General features: G+C 38.8%; 1 protein-coding gene across 4 annotated transcripts in view; it reads right to left on the bottom strand.

Moving 5' to 3' along the window:
• Positions 1-4,178: 4,178 nt before the first annotated feature.
• The window catches only part of FGF12 (fibroblast growth factor 12), a 558,339-nt gene continuing 537,075 nt past the window's right edge, over positions 4,179-25,442 (bottom strand). For 3 of the 4 annotated variants that reach the window (XM_080652334.1, XM_080652335.1, XM_080652332.1), the window contains exon 5: positions 4,199-6,229. In XM_080652334.1, coding sequence (XP_080508460.1) covers positions 6,111-6,229 — 119 coding nt within the window. In that variant the 3' untranslated portion in view covers positions 4,199-6,110. Of the gene's footprint in view, positions 6,230-25,442 lie in introns of all 4 variants that reach the window. The other variant, XM_080652333.1, reaches the window with a different exon arrangement.

The raw sequence follows: 25,442 nt of genomic DNA, 5'->3' as shown, positions 1-25,442 counted from the left end.
TAGGGGAATTGAATCCTCAATGCCTTTGTTAGTACCCCCTGGCCTATGAAAGTGGCTTTGAGTCATCAACATTTTCAAATTTCTCTGCCAGTTTTTTGACTATCCAATCAGCTGTGCTAGAAATTATATTCATTAATAGATTATGGAGATTTGCTGTTTTTCTTTGTTACTCATCATTCATTTTTATTTCCTCTTAATAAGTCACTCTGAATATCATTCAAATATTCACTGCTCATCTATGCAGACCTATATCTTTGGAAAAATACTTCTCACCTATAAGTCTAGGTAAAGGCACCAGATGACTAAAACCAGTCAAAATTATCTCAAATTCCTGGCCACAGTGGTTCATTCAGTTGTGGACTGAAGGCCCAATTTGGGAGGATTGAGGAGATGTTCTCTGGGGGATTATAAAAGAAAATAGATGTTATAAATATGTGGTGTCTGCAACTTGTAAAAGAATTCCTGGCTCCAAGGAAGAAGGTATTATAAATGGACGTAGCAGAGCTGAGAGAACAATGGGAAAATTAAGTCTCAGCAGTAATACTGTGAACCCCTAGATGAAGGCCATTTGTTTTGGGGATTCTGTTAAGACACAACCAGAAGCATTCTAACCAATAACAAGGCTCAAACACATACAGAGTGCATTGACTAAACTTGGAATAACTTTTCCTTCTTATTAATCGCAACTCAGTTTTTCCCCAACCACCTCATCTGAATAATCTTTCTTTGTTTCATTCATAAGTATTTCCTAAGCAAATCCTATTTTTTGTGTCTCCATAACTTTTCTTCAACATATTTCCCCTACTTACTATCTTTTATTACTCAGTAAAATCTAATATTTTTTTTAATCCTTGTCTTCCCTCTAGGTGTCCTTGTTGCATAATCAGTTATATATAAAATCTAAGGACCCTGGCATGTTTGGCTCAGTGGATAAAGCATCTACCCACATACCAAAAGGTCCAGGGTTCAATTCCAGACAAGGGCACATATCTCAGTTGTGGGAGGCAACTAATTGATGTTTCTCTCTCCCTGCCTCTCCCCCTCTCCTTCTACTCTCTCTAAAAATCAATGGAAAAATATCCTCAGGTGAGGATTAACAACAACAACAAAATCTTAGTAATATACCTATTGTAACACTTTCTAGCATTACATTATTTATTTATATTTCTGCCTTTTTTGGATTTGGGGAGATTATAATTTAGTGTATGATCCCTAAACTCAACTGAGTATGTAGTAAATTATGAATAAATGAATGTGCTCTACTTTTTATCTTAAAAAAGAGAAGTATTAGGTTTACCACAGTAACTTCATATTTAGAAAGTAATTTTTACTTTTGACTACAGTGTTCAAAAATTTTTTACTTATTCCCCACCTATAAAGGCATTTTTGATTTTTTAATAAGGCACAGCACTTTGTCAGTGACATTATAGGATAAACACATTAAAAAAAGGAGAGACACTTCCCAAAGAAATTTAATGTAAAAAAGATGCAAGTATTTTGTGTACATGCATGAGCATCTCAAGTTATAATTGCTTTTTACTTCAGGAAGGTTGGGATGTATAAACATTTACAAATCTGATCTCAAAAAGCCATAATTTGAATAATCTGTGCTTTAATGCAAAAACAAAACATGAATTTGTTCATTTTCTCATACAACATGTTTATTAAACATTTTAGTGTCAATAATTTCTTAAGACTGCAGCATTGAACCTTGTAATGGAGCTAATACCAATTCTACTCACGGGAGTATATTTTGGACTTTTGAACAACTTTAAGTGAAATGAATGTCACTGTCTTTTTAGGTTGTGCTTGGAGCAAAGACAAAGAAGCATCAACTCATTCTTTCCAACTAATAAAACATTTAATGGTGAAATTTATGGCATTATTTTATGCTATTAGTATAATGTCAAATATATTTTTGTTTCTGTTTGATACCGAAAATTAACATGCCATCTCTGAACATTAACAATTTTCACTTATTTTAGATCTTACATGTTGAATATTTAACTTGGGCCCCAGGAAAAAAATCCTGAAAAAGTAAAGATCAGCATTTAGCATCATTTTCCTGCCCTCAAACGTAAATTTTCAGTTTTCTATGACTTATCATGGAATCTGTTTCAGGAAGTATAGGTTTATAATATAACTTTTTAGAAATAAAAAAATAATTGCCTCTGCATCAAAAAGGGGATTCAGATCATGAAGTTCTGAAGGAGCATGTGCTTTGACTATTGTTCCCACCTGTTTCTTCTTTTATTATAAAGTGGCAATTTATACTATCATTAGAAATATACATTTATATATAAAGTTTTACATTCAAATCTCTTTATTTTTGATCACCTGTAACTAAATACCACAAATCAAATAAAAATTCTATATAATAAGTCCTTATTTCAGAAGCATATGTATATATACACATATATATTTGTAGAACAATCCACTGTTTTAAATGCGATTCTGATTTTTAAAAAACGCTATTTACAATCTCAGCTTTTTATGATATTACAATGAGTGGGGAATTTTTTTATGCTTGAATGTGTTTCACCTTGTGCAGATGAAATGAAACAACTCCATGGAAACCTTTCTCAGAGCAAGGCCTGGTACATTAAGCCATAAAAGTGCAATAGTAGATTCGTTATTTCTGGATCTGTTTTAAAAAAAAAAAATTACTGTTGATGTAGTCATGCTTCTTCACCAAGAAATCAGTGGTCCTAAGTTAGAACCTTCAAACTTTTCAATATACATTAAGCCATTCTTGATCCTTTGACTTTGTCTTAAACTCTCATCTCTTGCTAGAGGCACCACAACATCACCTATCTATATATAATACCTATCTACAGCACTGTCATTGTCTTCAACACAGTTCTGAAAAGGTATCTGGGTTATAAGGAGGCCCATAAAGCATCACAATGTGCATTAATTGGCATCTCTTTATTGGGCCAGGTCTTTGTGGCTAAAAAATGTGCTATAAAATTCATATGTAAAATTCACAACCCAAACTATTACTATGATCAAGAATAGGTTTGCTTGCTGTCCTCCAGTTTCCAGAGACACAAAAGTCTCTGAATTAGCAAATGGAACTAAAGCACCATTTTGTTTCAAGACCTCAAACTTCTAGCTTAACAAGCAAGTTGGGTATATTGACCAGAAAACTATTTTGTGAGTCTCTAAAATTTTGTTCTCATTCTCAAGCCCAGTGATTTCAAAACATGTTGTAATAAGGACTCTTGGGCTAAACATGTCTTAACATATAGGTACAGAGCCAATTACAAAGCTTTGCTAGAAGTCATATTTCTCCTGAGATTTAATTTTTAAAAAAGTTTACTTCACTTATAGGAGAATAATTGAGGGATGAATTGAGACCCAGAAATTGGGATAATGAATATATCAAAGTAAAGATTTTTTTTTACTTGAATAAACCTGAAAATAAACTATTTAAACTGGCTCATATTTTTGGAAAAAAACAGATAATTATTTTACATTTGCTAATTTTTTAAAAAAACCTAGACTGTGAATACTGATGTTTTCTATGACAGGTTTTGGGTGCTCACAAAGGAAGCAGTTGTTAAGCAAATGCTCACCTGTGTTCTAACCACAGTCAGGTTCATGTGATAATGTAATATGTTTCTGACTTATTCTCTGAACTTAACCTTAACTAAGACAAAGCTAACATCCAAAACATTTTACTATGATGAACATTTGCTTAAATGATATAGAGGAAAAAATATATAGATGTTGGGGAGTTAGAACTCTGCTTCTTAACTGCTGCCAGGAAGGAAACAAATGACTCTAGATGCCAAACAAGCAGCCACTGAAAACAGAGGGAGAAATTCTATTGGAGATTCATACCTCAATCATATTTTTCATAATATTTAACTGGATTAAATATATTCTGTCATGAAGTCATCTGAGTAATTGATAACACTTTGTGAAAATGGTGTTACTGATGAGTTTGTGGTGAGTGTATACATGCATGTGGCCATATCCCCACAAGTCATTTCATGCTAAATGAGCCTGTGACCCATTTTGTAGAAGCCTTTTTTTTATGTCTCTAAAGAAAATAAGGCTTTGTGCTTGGGATTGGTTTGGTCCTGAAAGTGACAGCTGCATTTATTATCAAGTTGAATCAAGAGTGACAAGGAGAAATACAACTGGGTTTTTGTTTTTTGGTGTTTTTTTTTGTGTGTGTGTGTGTTTTTTTGTGTGTGTGTTTTTAACAAGGGCATTCTTTTCCAACATTCCCTTTTTTTCTTCAATTTCAATGTCTTTATTTGTTACTTTCCAAATATTTTGGTTAAATGAATATTACTTGCAAATTTGTGCTCAAAATCCTTGCCTAGATACTTAACTTCTGTTCTTTGCAATCAATTAGGCAAATTCTTCCTTTTTGTTTTCTGCTAATCTCCTGATAACATTGATAGAATACTTGGTGAAGTACAGGAACCACTATTGGAGAATAATGATTGTGTAGAGTGAGAGAAACTGCAGTGACCTTGAAAGAATACAGCAACCAATGGCAAAGTCATTGAAGTGAGGACCTAGAGCGTCTTCAAAGATTATACATTTTAGGGAGTAATATTTGGAGCAATACATGCCGGACAGTAGAATTACAGGAGAAGTAACATGCTAAGTCTTCAATAATATCCATAAATCAGCATACATTTTTTTAAACATTCTGTTTTGTTTTATTTTAATTTGGATGTCTCTACACCATTCCTGATTTGTAGGACTAAGTAGATCTAGTTTTTCCAAGGCAATTGAATAATGTTAATTTCTTCCCTAATATTTTCTAATACTTTAGTTTTACTAACTATGCATTTGCCTTACACTGAGTTTTTTTTTTACTACTTTAAGCTGCTCATACAAGCCTGTCTGTTGAAATCATAGCTGTCAATTCCGTATTGTTTCTCTAACCCCCTGAAAAATTCAGTCTATTACAAGTACCCAAGGAAACACACTTATTGTCACCTAGACTTATAAACAAGGATATGTATCCATCTGCTTCATAAAATAGTAAGTTCGGAATTTCACAGCCATGCTTCCCAACATCATGGCAGAGTTTGGAAAATGCTGTATACATAAAACTCTGGTAAGTTACTAAGGCAGATATAATTTGCTTTGACCAATTTTCTAGGATGTATTTTCTTATGTAAAACTCCTCTTTCATCTTTCCTGCTGCAATAGATGATAAAAATTCTAAGACAACTAGACATGCACCTATACTCTCAAAGTTGCCCACAAAGTCAAAAATCGGACCAAACAGTAAGAGCATGTAAATTGTACATCACTGCCCAGGCATGATAATAACAAATAATTCCAAAAATTTACTTCAGTCTCAGAAAAAAAATCTAAATTACTAAAAAAATGAGATTCTAGGTTAATATCTTTGATAAAAATATGGCATTCTCTTCAGAGAATCTGAAACTCTTTTTATTAAGGAATTCAATTTGTTAATACCATTAGATTGAACATAAGACTATCCTTTGTCTAAAACAATCTTAAATAATAACTTCAAAAATAAATTTTTAAAATTTTCTGGATGTTAAGTGATTCCTTATTATATATCTTCAAGGCATTAAAAATCTGTAAGTAAATGTTCAATATCATGGTTTAAAAACATCCTGAAAACAGGACGTAATAATGTGTTAATTTCAGATACCCAAAGAAAATACAAAATCAAAACAAAGCACTCATCATAGCATAACCCAGAGCTTAAGCTATTTAGGGTATTACATCAACTTGTAAGTTCAATTCTACAAAGCCCTTTTCTTTAAGGTAATAGCTTTATTTCATCTTTATTACAGTTATGTCTTCATTACAATTAGCCCTCTAGTAATAAATGCACAATTTACTTTAATGTTTGTGGAGTCTTGATTTATTTTCCCCTCTCTTATATGTGTGCTAATCTTTGTGCATGTGCATTTTCTACCACACTGCAACAGGAAAGCTTTGGTTCAATTTTCCTGTCCTACACAAAGGAAGATTTTGGGAGCCACTAGGTCCTGCGTTGCCATTTTATTTTTCTCTCCTTGGGTGGGTTTATTGGAAGAAAATGGGTAAAAGAGAGGGGGAAAGGGAAGGGATGAGAGAGGGACAAAGGGAAGAGTTCTCAGCTATGTTGAATCTTGATTCACAACTTTGCCTCCATTCATGGTTGGTGTTCCAGAACTTTTCCTCGAACGCCCTTGTTTTTCTCCAATTTCATGTAGCGATGGCTCTCTGTACATACACACTGGAAAGCAAAATGGCAATAATTGTTATAATTGTAGGCATCAATTTAACCTCCATAAACATCTCAAATTATAGTTTATTATTCACAATTCTCATCACGAGTTTTTCTCCCCACTGCAAAAACAAGTTTTAACTAGGTAATATATTTAATGGATACACGTGATCCTCTTCCAGTTCTATCAGTACAACCTCTTAAGTCTTCTTGAACTGCAGATATATGAGTGGTTCCCGTTCCCTTATAGCTAAGGCTTCAGTCCTTACTTCAGTCCCTACTAACCTACACTACAGGATTTTCATCTAGAGTTAGAGCAGACATTAAGGGTATAACATTTAAAGAATATAAAAATATATTTTGTTACTTAGTCCTCAGTCTGCAATTTAGTTTGGGTAGGAAAAAAATCCTTATATACAAGCTTCTAATCTTACCCCACTGTAAAAATAGGACACTGTTGTGGTAAATTGAAATAGTTATTGTCCTTTTTCAGAGTATCCTACATAAGAAATGAATGGAAGAGAAGTCAGAAAAAAGGAAAAGAAAAAAAATCCCCCCAATTTTCCCCAAGTACTCCAGATTTCCTTCACCAAAGATAATGAATACAATCCATGTCTTCTTAGCTATTCAGCAATAGGAAAAGTGATTATGCAACCATGTGATTTCAGTTCACATCTATATAAGCTGTTCATTTTCTCCTCCATTGTTCTGACTGGCTCTGAAGTTCATTCATCTGTAAATTATCATGGCCATTGCTAGATTATTGCACAGAAAGAACAGTGTTTTATGTCATACTTGTTCTCATAAAATATGATCAGCATATTGAACACATTTAATAGGATTCATTATATTGTTGTGAGATAAATATGTGACTGTAGAAGAACATATGAAATATTTCACTTAAATATCTGGAGTTATTTTCATCCTTGACTTAGAAACAAACAGCTAAGCACCTCCACTTATTGAACCATCACTACACTGCCTAGCTAATCTGAATGGTATTTCTAATCAAATAACTTCTTCCCTTGGGCTTTGCCTTGGTATTTGAGAGAGTATGGCTGTGATTGAATAAATGTTGTGTGTGGATAAGAGGACCAATTTGGGAGCCACACTGCCTGGGGCCACATGATTACTCAGCCACTTTCTATCTCTGTAAATTTAGGGACATTTTCATTCTGAAAAATAGCATTTTTATTGTTACTTGTGTTGTTGATAACAGCCATTCTAACAGGTGTGAGGTGGAAGGGCAGTGGATACAACTGGTGTATCTCATTGTAGTTTTGATTTGTGTTTACCTAATAGCTATCCATGTATCTATTGGCTGTTTGTATGTCTTTTTGGGAGAGATGTCTGTTTAGGTCCTCTGCCCATTTTTTAATTGGACTGTTTGTTTGATATTGAGTTTTATGAGTTCTTTATACATTTTGGATACTAACCCTTTTTTGGATTTGTTGTTTACACCTATCATCTCCCATTCAGTCAGCTGCCTTTTTGTTTCTTTTGCACTATCTATAATAATAAAAGCCTAAGCGACCATCAAAACCAAATGGGTGACCAAACAGGCTGCGTGGGGTGACCAGGCCGGCAGGGGGGTTAGTGAGGGGCGACCAAATGACTGAACAGCAGGCTGCATGGGGCAACCAGGTCCGCAGGGCGGGGGCAGTGAGGGGTGACCAGGCTGGCGGGGAGGCAGTTGGGGGCAACCAGGCCAGCAGGGGGCACTAAGGGGCGACCAGGCTGTGGGGGCAGTTAGGGGTGACCAGGCTGGTTGGGGGGGGCAGTTGGGGCAACCAGGCCAGCTGGGGGAGCAGTAAAGGGCAATCAGGCTGGCGGGGGGCGGCTAGGCGTGACTAGGCCGGCAGGGGTGGGCAGTTAGGGGTGATCAGGCAGTCAGGCAGGTGAACATTTAGGAGCCAGTGGTCCTGGATTGTGAGAGGGATATCCTGGGGATCGGGCCTGAACCGGCAGTTGGACATCCCCTGAGGGGTCTGAATTGGAGAGGGTGCAGGCTGGACTGAGGGGAGCCCCCACAGTGCATGAATTTTTGTGCACTGGGCCTCTAGTCTATTTATATAAAAGGCTAAGTGACCATCCAACCATCTGACCGGTAACTATGACATGTAATGACCACCAGGGGGCAGACGCTCCAACCAGTAGCTATAACACACACTGACCGCCAGGGGGCAGACACTCAATTCAGGAGCTGCCGAGCTGTGGTGACTTGGCAGTGGTGGTTCTTGGGTGTGACGCACCCAGAACCAGAGAGGAGGGAGCCCGATTCCGGGGTACATAACCCGAGAACCACCCTCTTGCAATCCAGGACCCCTCAGGGTATGTTGGAGAGTCAGTTTCAGCCCTATTCTCATAGGCCAGGCCGAGGGACCCCACCTGCCAGAGGGACCCCCACTCACTCTGCAGATGCCCTTTGAGCCGTGGTGCCACCCCAGGTGCAGCTGGCCAAGGAGGGACTGCGGGAAGTTGGCTCCAGGGCATGTCCTGCCATCTTGCCCAGTCCTGCCCCACTGGCCACCTTCTAATTAATTTCCTTTCAGTATGCACCAGGGCACTGGTGTCTGTATATTGCTTTAGGTAATATGGTCATTTTAACTATGTTGATTTCCAATCCATCAACATGGATTATCCTTCCATTTCTTTGTGTCTTCTTCAGTTTCTTTCAGAAATGTATTGTTTTTCAGTGTTAGGTCCTTCACATCCTTTATTAAGTTTATTCCTAGGTATTTTATTATTTTTGTTGCACCTGCAAATGGAATTTTTTTCATTTATTTTTCTAAAATGTCATTGTTAGTATATAGGAATGCAATAAGTTTTTGTATATTGATTTTATACTCTGTAATATTACTGTATTTGTTTATTAAGATAATACAACATGATCAAGCGTGGCTTATTCAGGGTATAAGGATATATAAAACATGTAAATATGTAAGTTGATCAATGTGGTACACCATATTAACAAAATAAAGGATAAAAATCATATGATCATACTTATGCATTTTTAAATGAGATTTTAAAATATTTCAATTATTGCACTGAGTGGGTCCTCAAATATCCCTAAAGGACTAACTGTCTTTGGCCTAACCTAAGTAGCAAAGTGTACAGAGAAAACTAACTCAGAAAGAATTGATCCTGTAATTTTAAGATGGTGCCAGTGGCAATTAAATTTTTTGTCTTTCTTTTACAAAAGAAAGATTCTTATGGAAGATTCTACTGGAATCTTAAAGTTTCTTACCTGTAATTCTCTTATGAATAGTGTCAAAATCTCTAAAATTAAAGTATATATTTATATGTGCTAAATATAGCTATTATTTATAACTGGTTAGTGCATAGGGGAACTTGGAAGAAGTAATGAAGTGATTTAGTTGGGAAGTTGCTCATATGATGCCATGAAGCAGTTTTTCAGTACTCTGTCACCTACTTGGCTGTAAAAGCACATATATCCCCAGGCTTGTTCTATAAAGTACATTTTAAATCCAAAATATAACCAAAATCACTATGATGTACTCAATAACCACAGTGATAATCTCTTAAGAACAACTTTAATCCCTTTAATATATCTATTATTTAAAGGTTTTTAAAGCCATTTTAAATTGATTAACCCATTTGATAATTATAATAAGCCTGTGAGAAATTTTTATTCCCGATTTTGTAAATATAAAAGAAATTAAGCAACTTCCCTAAATTCAGATGGTGAGTAGTGGCAAAGACAATGAAAATATAGGGTTTCAAATGCCTAATTGAGAGATTTTAATAAAAGCCATTCATCAAATAAATGTACAAATGACTGTTTTATATCAGACAATGTTATTATACCCATATATCAATCAATATCCAACTTGGTGTTACCTCTACTATTACTCATGTCATCCACAAATGCTAATAAAAACAAATGCAGGATGGCTATTGTAAAACCTAAAAACAAACAAACAAACAAACAAAAAAAAACAGAAAATAAGTGTTGGCAAATATGTGAAGAAACTGGAACCTTTCTACATTGCTGGTAGGAATATAAAATGCTCAGCCATTGTGGGAAACAATATGATGATTATTCAAAAAATTAAACATAGAATTACCATGTGATCCAAAAATTCTACTTCTGGATATGTACAAAAAAAAAAAAAAAAGTAGAGACATGTACAGATATTTGCATACACATGTTCATAGCAGCATTACTTACAATAGCCAAAAAATGGGATCAGCAAAGCATTCATCAATGGATGAATGAATAAACAAAATGTGATGTATATATAGAGTGAAAAACTGTACAGCCTTAAAGGCAATTCTGATACAAGCATGGATGAACCTTGAGGACATTACACTAAGTGAAATAAACTAGACACAAAATGACAAATAATTTATAATTCTATTTAAGTGAGATACCTACAGTACTTAAATTCATAGAAACAGAAAGTAGGATGGTGTGGCCAGGGGCTGGAAGAAGGGAGAATTAGAAGTTAATATTTAATGGGTACAGAGTTTCAGTTGGGAAATACGAAAAAGTTTTAGAGATGAATGATAGCAATAGCTGTACAGCAATGTAAATGTACTTAATGGCACTGAAATGTACACTTAAAATGGTAAATTTTGTGTTGTATACATTTTATACAACACAATTAATAATCCTATATAATAAAGATGTAATATGCAAAGAGACCATTACTCCAACACACAAGATGGCCACCCCCATGTGGTCAAAGACGGCTGCCCCCAGGTGGATACAAATGGCCACCACAAGATGGCTGGCAGGGGAGGGCAGTTGTGTGCAATCAGGCAAGCAGGGAGGGAAGTTAGGGGTGACTGGGCTGGGCAGTTAGGGGTGACCAGGCTGGCAGGGGAGGGCAGTTAGGGGCAACCAGGCCTGCAGGGGAGGGCAGTTGGCAGGGACCAGGCCTGCAAGGGAGGGCAGTTGGGGGCAACCAGGACAGCAGGGGAGGGCAGTTGGCAGGGACCAGGCCTGCAAGGGAGGGCAGTTGGGGGCAACCAGGACAGCAGGGGAGGGCAGTTGGCAGGGACCAGGCCTGCAGGGGAGGGCAGTTAGGGGCAATTGGGCTGGCAGGGGAACAGTTAGGCATTGATCAGGCTGGCAGAGGAGTGGTTAGGAGGTGATCAGGCTGTCAGGCAGAAGTGGTTAGGGGCAATCAGGCAGGCAGGCAGGAGAGTGGTTGGGAGCCAGCAGTCCTGGATTGTGAGAGGGATGTCCCAGATAGGAGAGGGTGCAGGCTAGGCTGAGGGACATCGCCCCTCCATGCACAAATCTCATGCACCAGGCCTCTAGTTACATATAATTTAAAAAATCACCCACAGTTTAAAAATAATGCTCTGAGTGTAAGCTATAAACAAATAAGTGATTATTAAAGCTAGGGATGTCCTATTTGCCTTGGAAAAGCCAACAATTCCCCAATGGTAAAAAATATTAGTCTTAAGACTGTACTAAGAAAGAGAGTTGAGATATAATTGAAGAGGTATAGCATTGGGAGAAGATAGCAGAAGCTGATGAGAAAATCCTAAGAGTGTACTGCCTAATACAGCAGCCACTAAAAATATGGTTAATCCTAATTCAAATGTGCTGTAAATATAAACACTATATTTGAAAGACCACACACATGCAAAAATATCTCAATAATAATGGCTTATCTATATAATAAAAGCCTAAGCAACCGTTATGGCAGAATAACTAGAATGACCGGTTGCTATGATGCACACTGACCACCCAGGGGCAGACGCTTAACGCAGGAGCTGCCCCCAGGTGGTCAGTGTGCTCCTACAGGGGGAGCATCGCTCAGCCAGAGGTGGTGGGAGCCTCTCCGGCCTCTGCGGCAGCACTAAGGATTAGCGAGATGAGTGGTAAGGAGCAGCAAGCAGGAGGGCAGTAAGGAGCAAGGGCTCCTGGACTGCAAGAGAGATGTCCAACTGCTGGCTTAGGCATGATCCCCCCAGGCCTAAGCCAGCAGGTGGACATCTCTTGAGGGGTCCCAGACTGTGAGAGGGCAGAGGCCGGGCTGAAGGCCCCCTCCTCCAGTGCACAAATTTTGTGCACTGGGCCTCTGGTACTGATTATAAATTGAAATGATCATATTTTAGATATACTGGGTCAAATTTATTATTAAAATTTATTTTACTTTTTTTGTTTTTTAAATGTGCTTACTATAATATTTTAAATTATGTATATAGCTCATAATATTTCTTAAACAGTGCTATCTTAGAAGAATTTGCTGTTCTCTGGAAGAGAAGTGCTTTGATGAGAACTAAAGCTATAAATCACTCTATGACAGGGAGGTTGGTTGAGAAAACTTCCTGACCTTATTGGACCTGACCTCCATATGAAGACTTTGAAGAAGCAGAGTGTTGTGAATGGAAAGTGCCAGGATAGAGCCATTTAGGTAGAGAGAACTAAAGTGAAGGCAGGAGGCTATAAAGAATTTTGCATTATGCAGGTCCTACTCGTGAACATTGGAACCATTCGGCTAACCATGAAACTGCATTATGGCTTTTACTTCCTCCTTACCATGGCAACAAGATCATCTACATTCTTCACTTTGAAAAGAGCCAATCCTCTCACCAGCCAGCATCATCCATATACATCAAGGGCCTAAATGGGAACAGCACTTGAAGTTTTTCCATCCTTCATTTACATATTGAACCTAACCAATTCCTGTTAACCTAGCCACATCCTTCATTTGTATGGAGGCCCTAAATGACAGCTGCACTTGTGGTTTTTGCTTTTAGAAACCCTGACTTTCTTTGTTCTCTCTAGAGCACAATTTACCTGAATCTGTGCCTCCGGATTGCAATCCCTTTTTCAAATAAATACTTCTTATTCTTTGTTACAACCTAAGCCTTTATTTTGGTAAAAGGCATCTTAGATGTCTTTGATAGGATGAACTAGTTCACAAAACATTTACTGATCCTTTTAACTCAGCTTAACTAATCTTAGCACTTTAATTCTATTACTGACATTTCATTTTTTCTCTTCTCAAATTTAAATTACTCTTTGCTAACTAATATCCAAAGATCAATTTGTTCAAGCATTCATTTGTTCATTTTTTTCTATGAACAGGTGAATATTTACTTTGTACCAGGCAATCTGCCCGATTCTGTGTCATCTGCAAGAAATGACCTCTTGACTCTCCTCCTCAAGGAGCTCAAAGCTGAGAGAGAGCACACAAAACACAGGAAGGGCCATAGCAAAGAGTTAGATGGAAAGGAGTAAATAAAAAAGCTATCTGATTTCACCTAAAAGATGCAGAGGATTTAGATGGATGATCTAATAAATAAGGATGAAGAGATGAAAAACATTGACTGGCTGAAGAATGAGGTAAAATAGAGAAATGGTGAAGTGTAGGATTGACAGGGCTAATTTGTGTCAGACATCCTGAATTCCTGGCTAGACCATTGAAACTGTGATTATGATATATACCAGCCTCAATTTGATAGTGAATGAAAAGTTAATAATATGTCCATCAAGTATATGAGTGCATAGGGGGAAATCTATTTAGTCAATCTCTTTATCGAGAAAAATATCTAACTATGTTTGCATGACATGAATACAGCCAGTCAGATTAGTCAAGAAGAATCTGTCAAACTGAATCTTAAGGCATGGATTCCATAGGGAAAGGTTGGGAGCATGTGAAAATTTCATGAGTTGTTCTGATGCCCTGTGAACACAATCTTATGTTTTAGGAACAAATCTGGCTTAGGTACCATTACGTATGAGAAAAGCTGTTTATCTAATATAGATAATATTTAATATACTCCAAGTACTATAGTTTTGACTGCAATTGAAAATGGGGTTCACTCAGTCAAGCTAATTGACATGTTGAGAAGAGTTATCATTTTGTTTTGTAGAGAGCTTATTTTAAGCACTTAAGAAAACTAAACAACAAATGATAAATCAAGCATTACCAATCTCACATGTGAAAATAACATACTTTACTGTACAGTAAACACTAACCACAATTTTAAACAGCTACTAGTAAGAATTTGAAGTTCTGGCCCTGACCAGTTTGGCTCAGTGGATAGAGCGTCGGCCTGCGGACTGAAGGGTCCCAGGTTCGATTCCAGTCAAGAGCATGTATCTTGGTTGCGGGCACATCCCCAGTAGGAGGTGTGCAGGAGGCAGCTGATCGATGTTTCTCTCCCATCGATGTTTCTAACTCTCTATCCCTCTCCCTTCCTCTCTGTAAAAAATCAATAAAATATATTTAAAAAAAAAAAGAATTTGAAGTTCTGGAATTAATTTCCAATCCTGTAACACTAAGCATTTGGGGGAAACCTTTAAGAAGCATGTCTAAGAAACTGTCTAGGTTCTGATTATCAATAGTTCTATAATTCTGCCCCTCTAAAATTGTGCTCAAAGCATTCCTATCCCATGCAAGATTAAGTTTTTCTCTTCCTAATAATCAGGACCTTATTAGTAATTGCAAAGAACCCCAGAAGTTCATAGTACAGTGATGTTTAAAGAGAGGGCTTTCCTATCACTTTCTGTTATAACAAACTATTATTTCATAAGGAATATATATACACACATACATATACATATATATGGCCTTAGGAATCTCTAGGGTTTTTTTTTAACCCTTTGTTCTTGAATATGTTCTGATTCCATCTGCTTTATGCATTCTGATCCACTTCAGCTGTGAGAGCGAAGTCTGATATTCTAGTTTCATTTGATGAGGAATATTTTCCAGACTTGAAATTAAGTGAAAAAACAAGCAAACAAAATAATCCAACTCCATATCTTTCTTGTCCTCCCCGCTCCCAATCCTGTTAACAGAAACTCAGATTCAGTGCCACCAGCCACTTAACAGCTGGAAACAAATCCTCTGGATTTGGGCAACTTGGGATGTTACTGTCTAATGCTGTCTCGTTCAGAACCTTGTAGGCTATTCTTGGATACAGATTTTATTTTCAGTGGGCATGATTTAACGCTAGCACTGGGTATGGAATTACTTTCTAAATGGGTTTCTCTCTGATTTCATTTTACACTATTCTCCAACAAATTTGGAGATTATTCACTGTTCTGATGATGCAATACCTGAATGATTAACATTACCACTCTTTCATCTGGCCTTTCTGGGTTGTCTTTGATCATGTTTCTTGCCCCCTTTCCTCTTTAATGTAGAAAAAATACTTTGTTTTTTTACCTGACAGTATATTTTTGAGATAAATATCACTGTTCCTCTAGCATATGTGGTATCATAATAGTTTTAGATAAGAGATAAAGGAGATAATGTCCTGAAAAAGGAAGTATTTCTGTTTGGTTTTTAGTACCCTTTCTTCAAATAAGTTTTCTTCCTATTTTTTTTTCTATTCTGATATATGTTTCAATTTCTTCCTCTTCTTTCCCATCCTCTTACTCCTCTCTCCTCCATCTCCCCACTCTTCCTCTTCTCCTAGATATTTCCTTTTATTCCTCTTTTGACTTTTCTTGATCTATAGTATATTGAAGCCAAAGGATTCACCTCAGATTTCGGAGTAAAAATGGGGTAGAGAGATTTGATGAGAGAGTATTCTTGCTCATTGGTAGACACAAGGCAAGTGCAGGTTTCTAACAATAGTCCACATCATGTATTACTTTAACACATAGCAGAAACCCCAGTTCAAGCCATTAACATGAGCAGAACACATCTGTATGGTGGACACCAGTTACCTTGTGACTTGACAACGAAGGTTATCATTTTCACAACCGCCTGAGATGCAAGGGCTGTATGTCTGTAGCAAGCCCTGCAGTCCTGGTATCACAAATAAAATGCTGCACTTGGCCCTAACAAGACCATAAACTATGAATTTTGTAACAATATATGCTATTTGCTTTATTTTTGCTTTATTTTTGCTTTACTTGTAAAAGACTGTACCATTAGAAAAGAAAAAATCCCAAATATATATTGGGCTTTTGAAGTCTTGTTAACAATAAAATCCATCCTATCTTTGTAAGATTAGGTATGGGTGTTTCCAAGGCAAGCTTTACATTTAATATTTTTCTTTTTATATTCTTTCACTGGTTCCTCTGTTGCAGATGCAGTTTATCAGAATATGCAGGCATTCCTTGCCATTATAATAGTTCATATTCCCTGTTTGCAGCTTTTAACATTCAACAATCAATTTTATTTCAGTTATCAAAAATGTCTCCTGGAAAACTTAAACTAAAATAATGCCTTTCTTAAAAGTTTGAAAAAAAAGTTAAATTCAGTAGTTGCTGTTATTTATTAATCAGGCAACTATAATAAACCAGGGGCCTGGTACCTGCTGCCCTCATAATCATAGCTAATATTAACTGAGCACTTATTATATATCTGCACTTTGGATACACTAAGGTTATTTTAAATAACCTTAAAAGGTAGAGAAATTATTGGTCCCTTTGGCAATTGAGGAATCTGGAAGAACAAAATGGTAGTTTGTTCTTGGTAGTGTACTGACACAAGGCGGAATCAGCACTCAAATTAATGTGTAATTAATTCCAGGGTTCCTGTTCTAAGCTTATAGTCCAATAGTTTAGTATGCCTGGAGAAAAACAGAAAACTTTTCTGACTGGTCTCATGTTAAAATCTCGACCCTAAATCTCATGGGCCTGGGTTCTCCGCACTCTCTGGAATCCTACTACATTTCTCTAGCCAATTGCCACTCCTATTCTTCCCAAGTGACTATCCTATACCTTCTCTTTGCTCTTCAAACTTCCAAAAGCACCTCAAACCCTCCTCATACTCAGGTAATAGGCCTGCCTTCTTTCTTTTTTCCTTTATTTTCCTCTTCTCTTTCTCTCCCTATCCTTCTCCCTTTCCGTCTTTCCTCCCTTTCCATTCCCTCTCTTTCTTCCTTTTAATCAATAAACTACCCTACTTTGTATTACACTTAGAAAAGAGAAGAAGATAAAATTTTCATATTTCCACCACAAAAATTACTAACCTGCGCACATCTGCTCACACATGTCCTGGCTTCCGCTTGCTGCATGCGTGGGCGCTGCCCGTTCCTATCTGAACCTAGCCCTGCATTTGCCACTTGTGCACTGGATCCCATCCCCTCTACTCAGTGACCCTCTCTCCTATAATAGCAGTTTTTATTTCCCATCAGTCTCTAAATATCTTACAATAGAATTAAACAAATCAACAATCCCACTATGTAACTCATGTTTCTCTCCTCCTTGCTCCCCAATTCTCTACTTCCCTTTCAGAACAAAATTCCTCAAATGTGTCAGTGAATATCACTTTCTTATTTTGTTTACCTCCTGTGATATCTTTTTAAAAAATATTTTTAATTGATTTCAGAGAGAGAAAGGGAGAGGGAAAGAGATAGAGACATCAGTGATGAGAAAGAATCATTGATCAGCTGCCTCCTGCATGCCCCCTACTGGGGATCAAACCCACAACCTGGGCATGTGCCCTGACCAGGAATGGAACCATGACCTCCTATTTCATAGGTTGATGCTCAACCACTGAGCAACACCGGCTGGGCTCCTGTGATATCTTAAATCCACCTCAGTTAGACTTACTCCCCACTCCCTTCACTGAAAGCACTCATGTCAAGTCCTCAAGTCACTACTGGCCATACATTACCACACAACAGCTAATCCTCATCCAGCAGCACATGGGATGCTGGGCAGAGTTTGATGAGATAATAGCTTTGGTCATAGTTTTGCCTTTTAGCTACAGTATGGACCTAGAGGAAGGTTATTTAACTTCTCTTAAACGGAGTTCCTCTTGTTTACAATTGGGATGCTAATCTTAACATGCAAACTCCCAGAGTGTTAGTGACTATCAAATGACACTGGTTATGGAAGCATGTTGACAATAACAATGAGCTGTGCAAATCAAATATAAAGTAATAAGCTTTTACTAATGATTACTTTTATATTACTGCTAGTTCCTTGAAAATCACTTAAATTTTGAGAGTTCTGGTAGTTATGGGGGGAACTAGGTGTAAGTCGTTGAGTGGCAACACTGCTCTGTAATAGAGGGTTGGAAACCTTGCTTGTGAGGAAATTGTTGCTGCTGAAAAACTCTGTTTTCCAAATGGAGGCAATAACTCCAGTTTCTAACAAAGCTCATAAATGACATTCTATAAAGAACCCCCATCCTACATCAGTTTTCATAAAAAAATAATAAAATATGACTAATTTTTTTATTACTACCAATTTAATGACATTTTCCTTGGCCCCTGTAATTTTCAAGAAATGGAAAGGATAGATGGCTCTGTTAGTTAATGTACCATTAAAGGTATTTAATTGTCTTAATAGCAGATCATGAAAGGGTGTGGGCAATTAACATGAAGCAATTTCACACCTTAATTGAAATCACATGGAATCCCTCTGGAACTGGAGGAGAATTTTAAGAGCTGGTTTGGGCCCTAACCGGTTTGGCTCAGTGGATAGAGTGTTGACCCGTGGACTGAAAGGTCCCAGGTTCGATTCCAGTCAAGGGCATGTACCTTGGTTGCAGGCACATACCCAGTAGGAGGTGTGCAGGAGGCAGCTGATCGATGTTTCTCTCTCATTGATGTTTCTAACTCTCTATCCCTCTCCTTCCTCTCTGTAAAAAAATCAATAAAATATATTTAAAAAAAAAAAGAGCTGGTTTGGAAGCAATGCATTGCCAAAGGACTCTACCAAAGGACTCTACCCATTATGCTGTAAATATCCTCCTATATAATAAAGAGGTAATATGCAAATTGACCATCACTCCAACACACAAGATGGCCACCCCCATGTGGTCAAAGATGGCGGCCTCCATGTGGACACAAGATGGCCACCACCAGATGGCCAGCAAGGGAGGGCAGTTGTGGGTGACCAGGCCAGCAGGGGAGGGCAGTTAGGGGCAATCAGGTCAGCAGGGGAGCAATTAGGCATCAATCAGGCTGGCAGGGAGTGGTTAGGGGTGATCATGCTGGCAGGCAGAAGCAGTTAGAGGCAATCAGGCAGGCAGGCAGGCAGGCAGGCAGGCGAGCGATTGGGAGCCAGCAGTCCTGGATTGTGAGAGGGATGTCCGACTGCCCATTTAAGCCTGATCCCTAAACGGGTAGTCGGTCATCCCTCGAGGGGTTCCAGATTGGAGAGCATGCAGGCTGGGCTGAGGGACACCCCCTTCATGCACGAATTTTGTGCACTAGGACTCTAGTTTATTATAAAGAATTAAGAGACATTGTAAAAGAAAAAAAAAAGAGCTACATCTTCATTTAGAAAGAGGTCAGAACCATATTTGTGTAAGAGTGAAGAAGATATAGGAGAAGGATGTGTCACGGAGAGGTGAGAGGGTTTTATTAAAGACTAAATTCAAAGGCAGGAAGGAGTTAAAAGGTTTGGGGGAAGAAGTTGTCACAGGCTAGCAGAGATCCCAATCTCAAAAGATTGGAGGAAAGGGAATTCAGTTATCTTTTCTGTAATTAAAACAATCAGGGGCATTGGAGGTACTTTTTTGCTCCATCTTTCTGTTTTTGTCATTTAGTATGATTGCATCCAAAGAAAGGATTTTAGAAAACAAGCCATTTAATTATCTGTCCAGTTAATTGAAATAAAAATATCAAAATAAATTTGCCATTGGTGTCCTTTCTACTGGAGCTTTACCTTAGGATTTTTTATTTATTCTGTTCTGTGGTGTCTTATTACACAGTTTTTGAAGGGGTTATTTTTTCCCCTCCAGATTCAATTTCCATCGTTTCTCATCCCTTATTCAATGTCACCCCTCATAGCATTTCTCCAGTACATAACACAGTAACAAAATGTCCAATTTCCAAGGGAAAATAAAAAAAGACACTTTTCAATGATCTGACAGATTTTAGAAATCCAACTTTCTTTTTTTTTTTAAAATATATTTTATTGATATTTTACAGAGAGGAAGGGAGAGGGATAGAGAGCTAGAAACATCGATGAGAGAGAAACATCGATCAGCTGCCTCCTGCACACCTCCCACTGGGGATGTGCCCGCAACCAAGGTACATGCCCTTGACCGGAATCGAACCCGGGACCCTTGAGTCCGCAGGCCGACGCTCTATCCACTGAGCCAAACCGGTTTCGGCCAACTTTCTTATAATGTTTAATCTTCATATTATTCCTATGAAGGATTTATTTTTTACTCTATCTTCAGAGATTACTGAGGTTGAACAAAGTAAATTATTTTCTCAAAATGACGTAGAAAATCACTTGCAAAACTTTTATCAGAACAATTAGGCATCTGTTTATCCATGATTCTTTTCTATTAGGTTACTCTTTCTCGGTAATCAACTTAGAAGAATAATTGGCACTACCTCTACTAACTCCATATGATAATTTAACCCAGCATTAACAGGCACCCATCTCAACAGGAGTAGAAATGTAAAAATGTAACCTGTTTAATATATTTAATTCCATGGTGTCAGAGTGTCAATTTACACTACAGTACATTAGGCTAAATCCAATATATTGATCACAATAATCTGAATAAATTTTAATATTTGCTTATGTCCAGATTTGACCCAAATGAGCCTAGAAACAACAAATTTAGTTGAGAACACCAAGTCTCAAACCTGGTTGCCATTAGAATCACTTAAACAGCTTTTAAACCTGTTGATTCCTAGGTCATAAATAAGTAAATCAGAACATTTTGGGGATTTGTTCTGAGAATATATGAACACTCCAGATGGCTCTGAAAACCTATTTTTTTCCAGGATTAAGTTCTTGAAGCTTACATCTTTGGAAAGTGCACACAATCTTTTCAGGGGGAAGAAAGTAGATTCTGAATACCAAACCACGTGCAGGAGCTGAGTAATGAGCTTCAGGGAGTAGGAAGGAGGTGAAAAGGAGGAGACTGTGTCTTGTTCTTTGTCAAAGAGTATCTGGCTGCTGTGTTTGGAACTAAAGGGGGAGGTCACCACCAAGACAATTTAAATATGGGGAGTTGCTTATCTGTGGTGTGAACAATGCTCTCAAAGGGCAACATTGGGAATTGTGAAGGCTGCACTGTTTCCTTAAATTCCAAGGGAGGGGACCCATGCAAGTGGAGGTTTATGTGCCAGGCATATAGCAATGGTTTTAAATATTGAGTCCACCCATCTATCTGAATAGATGCCCTTGCAACCCATCATTAACACCTCCTGTGTTCTAAACACAGCATGGCAGGTGAAGCTGTGCAGAGAAAGGGCTGCTGGATAATTACTGTATTATCAGGGAATCAGTGTAGGACTGAAAGGTGTTCAAGCTGGCAGAGCTTAATTTGGGGAATCCTGACATTCAAAATGATATCACCAGCGAGACAGAAAAACAGGCAGAGCTATTTGAAATAAAGAAACAAGACAAATCTACCCTGGTTTTTATCCATAAGGGCCGGCTCCCTTCACAAAAAAGGACATTTAGTGTCTATGGGACTGGACAGTACTGGTATCAGTATTAGCAGTGGGTTTATGGGTTTATAAAAATTCATTACCAAACTGAAAAGAATTGACAACTTTTCTGGTTAAACAGCAAAATGTCTAATTTCTTATGAAGCTGTCATTTTCCATTTCTTTTCTAGAAGTGTCTTGTAGTTATATGCTCTAGATTAGGGCTATGGAAAAATATAAAAAACTCTATGCTAAGTGTTATGGCTAGAATGTCTTTCATTCTACCCCCCTCCAATAAAAGTCACAAACCACCCATTATGGAAATAGCTCATAAAATTGTACTTTATTCATTCAATAATTCACTAAGGGAAATGTGTTTAGAATCTTTTTATATGTAAATCCTATGCTGGGTTCCAAGAAGGACTATGGTTTTACAATAAAGTGCTTGTAAAGCCTACCACAGAATGCCATTGCCAAAGAACTTTAGAAATCGTCTGGTCCCAATTCTTCTTCTACAGAGTAGGAAATGAAGCCTGTTAAATTCATCAGAAAAAGTGACATATTCCTAATTCATTCTTGCCTACTTTTAACATGGCATTCCCATAACTATCCTATCTGATCATCTACCAATATGAATTTATATCATCATATACATGCATACACTCTCAATTTTGTGTGGTTTAGAATTACCTAACTATTCAAGTTGTATCATGGTATAAAATTTCTGCTTTGCTCTCAGCAACTTTTCTGAGTATTTGTATATGCATAGGAATGCTTCAGACTGAAGGGCAGTACAGTAGAGGGGTTAGGTACATGAGCATTGACACTAGGCTTCCTAGGTGGCAATCCAAGTTTCGTATTTATCTATCCCTGTGATCTTGGATGGGTTAATTACTTTAAATATTAGTTTCCTCATCAATAAAATAAGGATAAATAACATAGGGCCATTGTGAGATTTAGTTAGACAATGTATTTAAGTTGCCTCACAAATGGTAAACTGATAAATTGTATATAGAAGTAGTAAGACTAGTAATAGTAGTAATAATAGTGGTAGCAAGAGTAGTTTTGGGTTCCTAGCAGGGAGAAAAAAGTTCTCCTAAGAATAAGTGTACATAACTCTGATAAGTAATGGTAACCAGTAAGCATCATTTAATGATATAAAAACATAACTTTCATAGAGAATTATTGGGTAATTGTTTTTATGTTTTGTGTTATATTAACAATATCAAAGTCTAGATGAGGAATAAGTGTATGGGCCAATTTCTGTGTATCAGGCAAGTTACAATATAAAAGCATGCAGGTCTCCATGAATCTAAAACAACTTTTATTTCTAAGGAGCAAGATTTAAAAAGAAGGTTTGAATTCTGGCTCTGCCAGTTACAATCTGCTTGATTTGGGAAAAATTAATGTTTCTGGGCTTCATTTTCCACATTTGTGAAATAGGGAGAGTATTAGAATCTACTTGGTAGAATGGAATAAAAAATAGAACAGGCAAGAATTGAGATATGCATAGTGCAATAACTGTACAAAGTAAGCATTTCTAAAGCTGCTAGGTAGTATTGTTCAAAAGAGTGAATCTTGCTTTCTAAGACAAAAGGCAAAGACATTTCTATGGAATAAAAGGTCTTTGATCTGAAACTAATTAAGTTCTTGTTCTCATATTTGGAAGCAGCTTCATCATATTGTATATACTTCATACCTAAGGTTCTTTGCCATAATCTAGAGAGACAAAGAGCCTTGGAAGTAAATCCAAGCACTAGTAAATCTGATTTTTAAAATGGACCTTATTTTTTCCCAGAAAAAAAAGGGAAAATCATCCTAAAGCATCAGTAAATAAGAAAAATAAAAACATGCCTAGCTGGCATGGCTCAGTGATTGAGCATTGACCTATGATCCAGGAGGTCAGGGTTTGATTCCCAGTTAGGGCATATGCCTGGGTTGCAGGCTTGATCCCAGTGTGGGGCATGCAGGAGGCAGCCAATCAATGATTCTCTCTCATCATTGATGTTTCTGGCTCTCTCTCCCTCTCCCTTCCTCTCTAAAATCAATCTATCTAATAAAGAGGGAATATGCAAATTGACCGTCACACCATCACAAAGATGGAGGCACCCACAGTGGAGGCGGGGTTTCCATAACACAAGGTGGCTGCACCCACAGTGGAGGCCGAGTTTCCGTAACAAGCTTTAACGAGCAATCAGCAGGGACCTGAGACTGCGTGGCACTGGGCTGGGGCAGGGGACCTGAGGCTGTGTCCCCCCACCTGGTGGGGCTTGACAGGGGACCTCAGGCTGTGCCCCTGGCCCTGGCACTTGGCCGTGGGACCTCAGGCCATGACCCCATACCAGCACCAGGCTGGGGGACCTCAGGCCATGCCCCCCTGCCCCTGTGCCAGGCCAGGGAACCTTAGGTTGCGCCCCCCCCCCTCCACCCAGCAGGGCTTGATGGGGGACCTCAGGCCGCACCCTCTGCCCCGGCACTGGGCCAGGGGACCTCAGCCAGTGCACCCCACCCTGGCACCGGGTCAGGGGACCTGAGGCCACACCCACCACCCAACAGGGCTTGACAGGGGACCTCAGGCCAGCCCCCCCAAGTGGGGATTGGTGGGGGACCTGAGGCTGCACTCCCCACCTGATGCCGGACCAGGGGACCTGAGGCTGTGCCTCCCACCCAGCAGCGCTTGACAAGGGTGAGGCCGGCCGGGTCTGGATCTTGCCCAATGGGGGTGGGGCTGGCTGGGTCTGGGTCTTGTGCGATTTTGAGGTACCATGGGTGGGTGGGGACTTGACTCTGGGTCCCACGGTGCACACAGACTATGACAGGAGAAAGATTTTCATATACATTTTACTAATTTTCTTTCATCTCTGACACTTCTATTACAGAGAAAGGGCAAATAGCAATATTAAAATATTCCCTCTAATTAATCCCCTTTTAATGTGTATGAATTTTGTGCACCAGACCACTAGTCTAATCTAATAAAAGGGTAATATGCAAATTAACCATCACTCCATCACAAAGATGGCAGTACCCATAGGAGCCTGGGCGGGAAGCTGGCGTCATCACCCCAGCGACAAGGCCAGCATCCCGTGGGCCAGCTGCAGAGAGAGGGAGGGCGTCTGGGCAGGCAGCATGCCCACAGCCCAGCAGACACAACGCAGGGCTGGGGCAGACATAACGCAGGGCTGGGGGCATACTCCTGGTGGCCGCCGCAGGGCTCAGAGCACACCCCCACCCCAGTGGACACAACACAGGGTGGCCTTTGCACGTGAACTGCAGAGGAAACACCTTTTCTGACTGCTCATTGGCTAAGCTCCCTGTACGCTGCCACTCACAGTATTTTTGGTATCTTGGGTTATAAGAATCCAAGGAGGTGATCTAGGGTTTTTCCACCACACTCCTGGAGAAAAAAACTAAGATTTGCTGCTGGAGGAGCTAAGAAATGTCATATCCTACCCTAGCCAGTTTGGCTCAGTGGATAGAGCCTCAGCATGCTAAACACAGGGTCCGGGTTCAATTCTGATCAAGGGCATGTACCTAAGTTGCAGGCTCCTCCCTGGCCAGGGCCCAGGGTCTGGGTCCATGCAGGAGGCAACCAATTGAAGTGTCCCTCTCACATTGATATTTCTCTCTGTCTTTCCCTCTCTCTTCCAAGCTCTCTAAAAATCAATGGAAACATATTCTCAGGTGAGGCTAAAAAAGAAAGAAAGAAAGAAAGAAATGTCATAGCCTATGAAAGACACATCTTGAAAATGCCTAAACAAAGTTGTCATTTTTTCATGGTGAAGGGACTGGAGTCCGTGTTGATGAAAACATCTTGGCAGCTGCGGTGGCTGGCAGTGGCAGCAGCAGCAGGGTGATGGGGCTGGCACCTTCCCCTGATCAGCCCAATCACCTCCCACAGAGGGAGGCCAGACTGCATCAGTAGGAC

Source organism: Plecotus auritus (genome assembly GCF_963455305.1).
Source record: "Plecotus auritus genome assembly, chromosome: 2".
NCBI classification, from domain to species: domain Eukaryota; kingdom Metazoa; phylum Chordata; class Mammalia; order Chiroptera; family Vespertilionidae; genus Plecotus; species Plecotus auritus.
This window is presented reverse-complemented; position numbering and strand designations above follow the sequence as displayed.